This window comes from Taudactylus pleione, unplaced genomic scaffold, assembly GCF_031769625.1.
Source record: "Taudactylus pleione unplaced genomic scaffold, aTauple2 ptg000638l, whole genome shotgun sequence".
NCBI classification, from domain to species: domain Eukaryota; kingdom Metazoa; phylum Chordata; class Amphibia; order Anura; family Myobatrachidae; genus Taudactylus; species Taudactylus pleione.
In genome coordinates this window covers 587,744-600,000 of record NW_028285040.1, presented here as the reverse complement: position 1 = coordinate 600,000, position 12,257 = coordinate 587,744, and the positions used below count along the sequence as shown (strand labels likewise).

The following is a 12,257-nucleotide window of genomic DNA, read 5'->3' as shown; positions in this document are numbered from 1 at the left end:
CTAGAAGGTGCTAGTTAAATGTTAAGTAGAATCTGCATGGTTGCTATGGGCAACATCTCCATTTCTAAAAACTCTCACTTTGGTAAATAATAAATATACCCCCAAGAGTATAGGCAATATAGTATATCCTCAGTCTATTAATATACATTGGGAACATGGTATTAATATTAGGACAAATTCCAAAGTCGGTGACGGGACTAATGTACTGTACGTCCCTCCAAGGAAATAACTGTGCATGATGGTGTAAACGTTCCGCAGTGCAGGGTGGAGAGCAGCATATTGAGGAACTTACCCGGAGGCTCCAATGTTATTGCAGAGTCCTTCGGATCAAGGTAGCCACACAGTCTAGTGTAGAAATCAATGATGTGGGTAGGGCTGAGCTCGCAGCGGAGGCGTCATGTGCCATCTTGTCCCTATGTGTTGTACGGCTGCTGTGTTCTGACAGCCGGTACGTCACATGCAGCGTGATTAAACAGGTCCGCTCCAGCAGTGCACGTGTGTCCTGGGGCTCTATTTTCTAAGCCTTGGATGGAGATAAAGTTCCAACCAACCAGCTCCTGACTGTCATTTTTCAAACACAGCCCGTGACATGGCAGTTAGGAGCTGATTGGCTGGGACTTTATCTCCGTTCACTTTATCTCCATCCAAGGCTTAGTAAAAAGACCCCCTGGTCTCCACAGTGGTGATTTTTTCGGAGACCGGTCTGGGTAATGATGATGTTGTGCCTAGAGCCGACCTGACTCTTAAAATCCACCACTGGTCTACAATGTGCCGTTAGGCTAATTCTAGTTCTAATGGAAATGTCGACATAATGACAATGTCAATATTTCTGATGTCGAACAATCTGTCAATGTCGACCTTTTACAGGAGTCGGCATTAATTATGCCGACATGCTAACCATCAATGTCGTCTTTTTTTGCTTTCGACATGGTGAATGTTGGCACTTTCAACATAAACATGCTGACTGCATACCCATGTCACCCAGCAGCAGCAGCAGGGTTTCCCTACTCACCAGGTGAACTGCGGTGCATGGGAAACGCGTCTGCTGAGTGCCTTGTCCAGCCCTTGCCCCGTGGTAAGTGTGTGTAGCCGCAGCTCACTGCTCTGCAGTCTGTTTCCTGTGATCAGAACATTGTGCAGGGCAGGATATGCCCTAACAGCCAAAGCTGACAGCTAATACGGTTTCCCATGAAAGGTCTGTAAAGAGTTTATTTACCCCATAACTAAAGAAAAGAAATGCAAGTTCTATTCTCTACAAACATAAGGGAGCCCTAATTTTTATCTTTGTTTCAAACTGTTTTTGTTTCCTACCGCTGTCCCCTTTTCCTGGCGGTAGCAAGAATGAACAGATGGCTTCGCCATGCCCGGCCGTCGCTAGGTTGCTGACGACGCTCCCGCATAGATCAGAGTTTGTAGAACACTTTTATATGTGTCTTGGTAATGCTCAGCAATTCACAATGAAAGTCCCATGAGAGAACTGTGGCGTTTCCTGTGCCGTGTGCTGAGGCAGCGTGCGGCTGACACAAACCGTTCGGCTTCTTTGAATGAAGGTAATATTCATGTCACATCCTCGTCACCTACGAGTGAGTGTAAAAATAGAAAGACAGGAAAAAGAAAATTCACTGTTGAAGCTGATAAGCTTCTAGTGTAATAGATAAGATCTAATAAAGCTGTGGATGCGAATCGCTGGTTAAACTCCACTGTAAAGGCCCCCATACATCAGAGATTGATTGCAGCAATCGTGCAATTTGCAATCGATTGTGTATAAAAATCTTTCCTTTTTTTCAATCGATTGTGGCAATTCTGCAATCTGCAATTGATTGTGTATAAAAATCTTTCCCTTTTTCAATCGATTGCAGATTGCACGATTGCTGCAATCAATTGCTGATGTATGGGGGCCTTAAGTGCTACTCTTGAATACCAAATTCTTTGTGCATTTGGTGTGCATTAATTTATAATAGCCAGGAACGGATCGGCCATTAGGTAACCTGGACTCTTGCCCAGGGTCCAGCAGCGTAATGCTGTGTAATCGATTCCTATGTCTGTTCATTTATTTATTTTCTTAACGGAATAGTAGGGGCGGACAAAACAGTATCTTGGGTAGTGATGGCCATCGATGGTCAATGGTTTCCAGTCAGCAGCAGAAAACAATCGATTGCACATTTAATACCGTTTACATTTATTCATGTCATTTGGGGGTGCAGTATCTTAGTAACTACGTGCATTTTGTTGCATTGCATTGGTGGTCACTAACTACCTGCAGTGGTTAGCTGAGCATGCTGGAAGATGTAGTCCGGTTAGGGCTGAAGCATCATCGTTAGTCATACAGCTCCTTGACGGCTTAGCAGAGTGAAAGCCACCAGTGCACCATTTTCGGTCTTGCAGAGAGCCTTACCGCATGTATATATTTGGTGGTAGATTACAGTAACTTGTGCCTCAGAGTACCTTCAGAAGCATCTGACCTACTTTCACATCGCCTTTATTACAGTGAAGGACACACGCAAATGTTATCACATAAGAACCAGCTGGTGTGATATCATACAACAAATATGTGTTTTCCAAAGGCCAAAGTCTCCTGGCTGGTCAGTCCGGAGCTTCCCAAGGCTGCACACAAGCTGTCATTCAGTCCAATATGACATAGTCCTGCCCATTATGCTGTGAACGGATGGAGCCGCGTTAAGGGCATAGTACGGCCATTGTTGTTAAAGCAAACCGAATCAGAGTTGCTGAAGGAGAAGAAGAGATAATGACGGGGAGCATTGGTGGCAGAGATGGTGCTAGGGGAGCCCTGCCCAAGAGCTTACCTACTAAAGGGAATGCGCACTTTTTATTCCCTGCTGACGTCCGTCCGGTATTAGGGCACTATTGGACTTGGTACCCGTAAGCTGGGTACACACTATACGATATATGTACCCAGCAAAGCCACGCCCCCTGCGCCAAATGGCCGACATATCGGGCGGCCGGTATACACTAGACGATCTGCTACCTGACCGCCCGATATTGGGGCGTCAGTCCCATCATCAAGTTGAGCTGCATGTAGGGACGACCTGACAATGCGGCTGACGACACTGGGTGCACTCTACATGATTCTGACGATATGTCGTTCCCGATCCGTCGGTATCGGGCATATCGTCTGAGAAATCGTAGAGAGTGTACCAGGCATAAGCTAATGGATTTCTGGGGGAAAAAAATACAGCAGTCCTCATCAGAAATGTTCACCCTAATTTACCAGTCATTGTAAAGATTCACTTCTCTTCCAGGACAGTCTTACTAACCTTCTGTGTTTATAATGGCCTGGTCAGCAAAACCAAAACCACTTTCCTGATGAGCTGGACCTAAATGGGGACTTGTTGCTCTAATGATGGCCCCGGTACTGACACGCAGTGCTTCTATAGCAGGGCTTGACAAATTTTTCTAAAATCTAGGAGCCAGGATGAAAGTGTAGGAGCCAGACCACCGTCCCCCCAAAATAATGACAGGAGTGAGTGAGGAGCACAGCTCTATGTGTTATGCAGCTGTTATACACACTATACTAGCCCACAATATTGCCGCAGTGGAATCACTACTCTGCACAGCTCCCCGGGGTCGACATTCCTGAGCACCTATTCCCCAGGCAACCAACCCCCACAGCCACACTAGGCCACCCCAATAGCCACACAACTAGGGGGTACCCGCCGGCAAACCAGTCCTCCGCAGTCATGCCACCCCCCTCGTGGTCACACCACTATCCCTCTGAAGCCGCTCCGCATTCCCTGGCCACACATAGACCCAATTACCGGAGAGCTCTCTGCAGTTGGTTAGGATACAGCAGACAGCCGGGACGTACAGGAGGATAAGCACAGACTGGGACAGACAGCAGGAGTCACATCAGGCCCGGGATGGAGAGGATGAGTCGGCGCAGGCCCGGGACGGAGAGGAGGAGTCAGTGCAGGCCCGGGGCAGAGAGGAGTCAGTGCAGGATGGGACGTACAGGAGAAGCCAGCGCAGGCCAGGACGGACAGACACAGCAGTCACCGCAGGCGACTCTCGGCACATGCATCCCTGTGCATAAAATGACCACTGCAATACTACACACACTAATCTGCACTGGGGCAGACGAGGGTCTGCTTCCGCCCTCCCTGCAAAATCTGATAACCAGGCAGCAAAATCTGATCGCCATGGCGACCTGGCCCCCAGGATTTGTCAAGCCCTGTTCTATAGGTATTTAAATGGCTGCAACCAATAGTGGTTGCAGCCATTTGCTAAGCTAAAGATGATCTATCAGATTCTAGCTATCACTCATCTAGTACATTCTATAAAAATATAGCTACAATATGATTGGCTGCTATAGGCAACACCCTCCACTTGTCATCTTTTAGAAGGTTTGATAAATCTACCCCCTAAACTGAAGGCATCACAAAGTGCCTCATGCCTCGCCGATGTCACTAGTTTGTTGTGCCAACAACATGGCTGCCCGGTACACAACAACTGGCCTTGTAAGTGCGTAAATGATTATATTTGCTGTTATGTGACTGAGTGGAGCAGAAAACTTGCATGTCTTTTTTAACTACTTGACATTTATGTGGGAGTTATTCAGCCTTGGGATGGAAACAACGCTTCACCCTGCATCTTTCAGAACACTTTCAAATCAGAAAGGTAAGTTCCTTGTGCGATGATAAACGCTCATTGGCAATGTCTTGTGCACCGTGCTTCAATTCCTACAACATAGTATAACGTTAGCTCTTACATCACCCTATGATGTGCTAATCCTTGGGGAGTGATAAAGTGGAGAGAGAGAAAGTACCAACCAATCAGCTCCTAACTTTCAGTTTACAGTCTGTGTTTGAAAAATGACAGTTAGGAGCTGATTGGATGGTAATTTATCTTCATCCACTTTATCACTCACCAAGTGCCAGGACTTCACTTTCAATTGTTTTTCAATTTGGACGGTCACTGATTTGTTTGTCTGATCATAGGATTGTCTTGTGTTCTGCCTTTATAGCATTTTTGCTATATTTACTTGGGAGATGTAGAGCATAATTATTATGTATTTCATACTATTCATAAGCCTAGTATATATTAATAATAACTATGGAATCTTTTCTAAACCTCTATACCTCAGATGACGCTATTTAGCGTTATGAATAGTCGCACATAAAAATAAACACTTTCAAACCTTGATTGTGGTTCCAAAGCACAAAAGTTATTATTCACAAAGAAAAAGGTACTGCGCACTTTGATCTAAACAATGAGTGCAAGGGTTACATTCATTAAAGTACAGTCGACGCATACGCCAGCGCACCGGTCCCAGTTACAGTCATCAATCCAGAAGCCTGCGGTCATCCAAGAAGAATGGCTACTGACTGGGACCAGGACACAGGCTATATACCCGAACTGATCATGATAACAGCAATGTAGACAGACAAACATAATTCCATTGGTTCTTGGTCTCTGCAGTACGCTGTAGCTCATAGGACAGCTCACTAGGAGTGTGTCCCACTTCTCCAGATTGCATTGATTTAAATTAACCACAGACTCAGCATACAGAGTTTTACATTCTTAACCAATAATTCACTGTGATCCATAACTCGCGAACGCATGATCCGACTCTAGTGCCGATACAACCGGATATCTGGAAATAGACAGGGTATCAGTATATTACCAAACATGAAATGTCTACGATGTTCTATACCATTAATATCAAATACATAAATTTTACATCATAATTAATAACTTTAATATAAACTATAATGTGCAGGAACCTTATATGAGTGCGTGTGTATTTATGATTATATGTAAGTATGCGCTGTGCGTCTGAGCACAGCGTAAAAGGTGCACTGTGTGCAGGGGTTGAGTACAGCGCACACATGCTCTGTGTGTGTGTTTATATCTGCAATAGCAACTGTGTATATATGTGCACGCATTGTGGATACACATGCGATTGTCTATGTGCATGCACGTATATATCATGAATTAATATATATATATATATCTTTATGCATTAATTGTCATATTTTGATATACTTCTGTCTGGACTACAAAATGACAGACAATGGGTTTTCACAGGTGGCCAAAAGATGCTTGATGAAATCACAAATGTAAATGCTAGTTTATTCATTAAACGTAAAAATTCAATGGAGATAATTAGCTTTAGAACTCTCATGGAGTTCTAGCTAATTATAGGTGGAATTCATCATTCCACCTCTCCATAAGTATCTATTCCGAAAAGCTGTCATTTTTGCGATGACAGCTTTTCGGGAAATAGATACTTTTCTCTCTCTACACTACCTCATCGCGTCTGGATACATCTGTAAAACCAGCGCATGCGCAGCACTGCCAACAGATGCGGTAAGTTTCGTAACCCCCCCCCCCCCCGACTTACCTGTCCGCGCAGCAGCCTCCGGCTCCGTCCTGCTGGTCTGTCATGTGGTTTCCCTGCAGACCACATGACAGATTAGAAAATTAAAAAAAAAAAAAATTTTCTTTTTCTAAACTTTCTTGTGCTCTGCTGGGAAGCACACATGACAGACCAGCCTCCGGAGCCTGAGGACGGAGCAGAGCGCCGGAGGGACTCATCAGGGGACCTGCACACGCTGATACAGGTTAGTGGATTCTGCTATTCGCCACCTCACAGTGGCGAATAGTAACTGCATCAAATTCCGAAAATTGATAATTTTCGGAATTTGATGAATACCATAATTTCCACATCCCCATACTAATGTATGGGGAGTGTGGAAATTAACGCAGGGAACTTAGCAAGGAGATAACTGTGATATCTCCTGTGTTAAGTCTGTTCATGAATACCAAAATAACGTTATTTAAGGAAAATGTCCTTAAAAACGTTATTTTAGTGTTGATGAATAGGCCCCTTAAAGACAATGGTTTATTTAGGGTACAATTCATTTCTTCTTAACCACATCAGCATTAGATACCAGGCCTACAATGGCTAACGATAGCTTAAACATCTAACAATTGTTTCCAAATCCATCTTCAGAACACTCCTTCTGAGTACATCAGTGTCTGTATTATACTTCAATTTTCATAGGCATACTGTATCTGTATGCAGAGCAAACGCTCACCATCTTTGTGTATTCTTAATTATTTGTCACAGACAAATCCACAAGACTTGTCTTGTCATCACTGAATATTAATGTAAGGACTTTAACAGTGTGCAGTTAGTACGGCATTCGCACAACGCTAAAATAGCACCGTATACCATCTGCATGGCATCATGCTAAAGACGCAAAATGGCGTCTTCAGATATTCTTAAAGATTTGGTCTCAGCCAATCATCCAGCTTCGACATAACCTATAGAAGAAAAATATTTCTGTCATATGACTTGTATTCTCCATATTAAACGCTATTATTATAGATAGTAATGTACTAATCATTTTTGACTAGAATAGTGGAAATGTCATATAGGGAGCTAGATACTCACTGCTGCCCAGTCCTAATTATCACCATGTTTATATGCTCACTAATTCCATCCATCCCCAGCCCTTCCATATAGTATTGGCCTTACCACATATTCATAGCATGGCCAGGAGTCTCAGAAGCGGTATGCCATGTAAAGAGGAGCTTGAAGCCAAATTTAATCATTAATTTTACCTCAAAAAATGCAGTGAACCTTTATTATCTTGTAAAAGGTGGATAAATTTGTCACGTGTGTCGAAAGCCACTTAGATCTTGGCACTATGTAATATGTCATTATACACAGGTTAGGGAACAGTGGATCGTTAATGCACAATATCGTCAGGCTCTGCAAGTACGGGGATGAGGGACAGTGCTGTCACTGAACGATATCGTTCAGTGTGTATGCTCAATGTCGTTGGCGACATTCAGCCCGGCAGTGGAAACGCTTAACAGTATAGCTCATGGAGCATATCGTTAAGGGCTCTATTTATTAACATTATTTTTACTAAAATAAAGTGAAAAGGGGTGTTTTCACACCCTTTTCACATTATTTTAGTTTCACCTGTAGTTATTACAGGGCAATTGGAGTAGAATTAGTAAAATTCTACTCCAACCCCCAGTATCACTTATTTTTAGTAAAGCAGATCGCATTTCCCATAATTGTAATGGGAAATGTGATCCGACCACAGTTACTAAAAATAAATTGTAAAAAAATACCGGGGGAAGCCCTGTGATAATAACGCCACCTGGAGGTGGCGTTATCCAGGGTCTCCCCCAGTTACCGGGCTCCCACTCTGCTCTAACGGGGAGAGCAGAGGCGGGAGCCGGTACCAGTAATCAGCTGTGTGGTCTAAGCAGACCGCAAGCTGATTGCTGTAAAAAAAAGGAAAAAAAAATTAAACATTTTTTGTTTACTTTCCTGACTCCAGGGACCGGTGATCGGGCCTCCGGTGATGGCTCCTCTCCGGTCAGCTGGTCTCCCATAGTACACTGGGGCCCGGTCATCAGGTGATCGGGCCCCAGTGCAGTATGGGAGATCACCTGATCGGGAAGCCCGGAGAAGATCACCGGAGGCCAGGAGGATGCAGGTAAGTGTAATGAAGGGAGGGGGGGTCGCAGGGGGGGAGGGGGGGGTCGCAGGGGGTCCGCGGGGGTGGGGCTTAGGGGCGGGGCTTAGCGTCGGTGGGGGGGTAGTAGCGGTGGTCGGTCGGCGCATGCGCGGGCTCTTAGTCGCGGTATTTTTTCCAAAAATACCGCGACTAGAGTGCGGATGGGATCCACAGGGACAGAGCTTTATCGCAAGCTCTGTCCCTGCAAGGGATTTATAGTAAATCCCTGTGATATTGCCTGAATTCGCAATGCGAATTCACTCGGTAATATCACACTACAATCCGCATTCAATATGCGGATTGTAGTAAATAGAGCCCTAAGTGTGTATGCAGCATTAGTGCAGTGCAAACTCTTGGACCCCCTTAACCAGACCGTATTTTTCACATGTACTTTAATGCACATAGTAGAGACCGGAACTATTTGCGGTATGCAATCGGGAAGCCGACTGCCTAAATACCGGCAGCCGGCTTCCCGACTGTCATATCCCGGCAGGGGTGAAATGCCGGGTGTCTAGATGTAGACGCCCGGCATTTCTCCGACGCCGAGAGACCGGCGCCTGGCATCCCGATCGTAGTGATGGCGGGCGCCGCGAGCGGACAGCCGCGGGGGGGGAGGGTTAGGTTTAGGGCTCCCGGGGGGGACTTAGGGTTAGGCACCCCCTCGGGAGGGTTAGGGTTAAGCTAGGGGGAGGGTTAGGGTTAGGCCCCCCGGGGGGGACTTAGGGTTAGGCACCCCCCCGGGGGACTTAGGTTTAGGCAGCGGGGAAGGGGGTGGTTAGGGTTAGGCACTTAGAGGGGGGATTAGGGTTAGGCACTTGGGGTGGAGGTTAGGGTTAGACACCCCTAAGGAGGGTTAGGGTTAGGGGGGTTAGGTTAGTAGATACTCACCTGTCCACGATCGGGATTTCCAGCGCTGTCGGGCTTCCGCTGCCGGGATCTCTGCTGAAGTCGGGCTGCCGCTGCCGGGAATCGAACCGCCGGCCATGCCAATTCCCTATTTGCGTACTATGTCCCTTTAAGGAACTGTGAACGTGGACTAGGAACTACCAGATAGCAATGTTCTTTTGCTTCTAGACCAGTTTTCTCTATAAACTTTACAATAACTTCTTTCATTCATGTTCATTTGGAAAAAAAAAATATTAGAAAGAGAACTGCTTGACAGAGGATAATGGAAATTCAGCGTTTTTATCCTCTTTGTTTCATGCTGCAATCTATTAATACACTGGAAGATAATTCAGCTTTGTAGTAACATGAAGTCAGAAGTTCAAGCTCAGTTCATCATTAAACATAATTATGGGTCTTCAGTCACTTAACTGTCAATGGATGAAGAAATTATTTTTAAGGACGTCCGTTTCTCTGTGACCTGTACCGCGCTGTGGAAACTATGTGGCTCCTTAAAACTAATAATAATAAATGAGGATTTAACAGTCTCCACTTATACCTAAAATAAGGAAGTCCTTGTGCCGTTTTATTAGTTACTAGAGATACTAATTATTCTACTTAAAATGCTAAATATTAGTTAAACTAATAAAAACTTTCAAGAACTCTTAAAAATTAATATTCTCATTTTCCGATATTACAAAAAAAAAAAAATGTGCTCAGATGAAGTAGCTTTATTTAATGAAATTATATTATATATGTACAAGATACGTAAAATACAGGCCTTGCTTTCTGATAACAGTGGTTTATTTCAGATAATGATTGCAGGGTTCTTGCACAAACAAAATAGCCACCTAAGTTCAAAGTCATTCTTGTGAATTGCAATGCCTCTCTCCAGTGTCTTGTGCATTGGCATTAAGCCACGGGGAGAGGGCGAAAGTCATCAAAACACGTAGGCTACGCTGCCCAGCTGCTGTATAGCTGACCTTAGGGACACACGCTGGTTAATCATGAATACAGCTCGCAGAGAACTGCCCAGCTCAAACTGGTATTCTAATCATAAACAAGGAAGTAAAAAGTTTTTTTAAAAAGTTTATGTGCTACTGATTATCCGCACTTTGTCATAATGCAACCTTGTACCAAGATTTGCTCTAACCAAACGCAATCGGTCTCTGTCCTTCAGAAACATGTCATCTGGAGAACTCAGCTGGCCGACTCCAATGAAGGCAATTGGTGCCCAGAACCTATTGACAATGCCGGGGGGAGTCACGATCTCAGGATACCTGCATAAAAGAGGAGGGAAACAACTGCAGCTCTTTAAATGTAAGTCGGCAATATGCACGTTTAAATCTTGTTAATGTGGATCTGCCAGCTGCATGTCAGCCAGTGCTCTTGTTATGTGCATGTATGTGGGAGTCAGTGTTTCCACAGCATTGTTTAAAGTTTTTTTTTCATATTATAGGTAAGGGATCCCCGGAATATTTGGGACTTGGGGCTTTATTTACTCAATAACGTTTTTACAAACTGACAATTTTCTGAGTTTTTCTTTAAAGCAGCAATTTTTATAAGCGCAATACATGTATTGCCTAGAAAAAGAATTAAAATAAGGCTAAATACTGAAAATCAGCGGTTTGTAAAAACATTGTATAGTAATGAACTCCATAGAGTTTTACAGATATTGGACCATACGTAATAGCCGGGCCCAGGCGTGATTCCGGCGAGGTAGCCGCTATTTTTAAAGCAATTAGTTTAAGGCAATTTCTACCTTAAAACAGTAGCTGTAGTTTTGCTTTACTCTTTGTACGTATTTATCCCTATTATTGCTCTTCAGTTATACAATGCCGGCATATGGCACAACTATGTACAGAGAATGTGTATTAATTTCATTAGTCCTTGCCGCAGTGGAGCTTACAATCTAATTTCCCTAGTGTAGACCAGTGTTGGCTAACCTTGACACTCCAGCTGTTATGGAACTACATAACCCAGCATGCACTGCTACAGTTTTGCTATTAGGGCATGCTAAAACTGTGGCAGGGCATCCTGGGATATATAGTTCCACAACAGCTGGAGTGTCAAGGTTAGCCAACACTGGTGTAGACACACACACCCATGCCTAAGGCTACTCAGAATAGCTGTCTCCTCTCTGTAACCGAAGCCAGTAAATCTGTGCTGGACGATGCGGACACAGGTCTCGGCACTCCCACAAATCCCCATTGCCGCCCCCTCCCACCACTGCGTGTCAATGATTCTGCGGCTTAGAGGGCGCTGGGAGCGATCTCACAGTACAAGATCTGCACACGCGTAGATCAAAAATCATCGGAGATGTACGCAAACCATCGGTTTGTGTACGTCCCTGAATCAGCCCCGCAGCCGCTCAATCGCTCAAATTGGAGGCCATAGACTGGCGGAAAACCTGCACCCAGCATGGGGCTGGCACGAGTTTGATGGTGTGACCGAAGCACAGTTGCAGCGTCTGGAAACGCTCAAAGTGGGTGTCTGTCTTTTCACATTCATACGCTCGGATGGGCTTGTAGTGGTTTTAGCACAAACTTGGAGATGAAAATCAGGAGAGAAGTGAGGCTTAGCTCTTGTTCTCAGATTAAATCAGTTTTGTGAACATTTGTGAGGAGAAATGGTTGTTGCCGTGAATCCCGACTTTCAGGTTTGGTGCTTTCCACAAGTTTTCTTGCAGAAGCCTGAAAGGATTCCTATATACATTATCTTAGTGCAATTAAAGGTACAATATCCCATTTGTTTACAGCTATTAATGCAAATGGTGTGGGAAATGTCATCTACAGTAGGATGTTTAGTTGGATGTAGGCTAGCTTTTAATTCCACCTCATCTGATAATTGCTCCTCAAGTGAACCTATGATAGA

General features: G+C 44.5%; 1 protein-coding gene across 3 annotated transcripts in view; it reads left to right on the top strand.

Annotated features, from left to right (window-relative positions):
- SH3BP2 (SH3 domain binding protein 2) overlaps positions 1 to 12,257 on the top strand; it is a 101,717-nt gene that overhangs the window by 69,929 nt on the left and 19,531 nt on the right. For all 3 annotated transcript variants that reach the window (XM_088454984.1, XM_088454985.1, XM_088454986.1), the window contains one exon: positions 10,564 to 10,703. In XM_088454984.1, coding sequence (XP_088311110.1) covers positions 10,568 to 10,703 — 136 coding nt within the window. In that variant the 5' untranslated portion in view covers positions 10,564 to 10,567. The remainder of the gene's footprint in view (positions 1 to 10,563; positions 10,704 to 12,257) is intronic.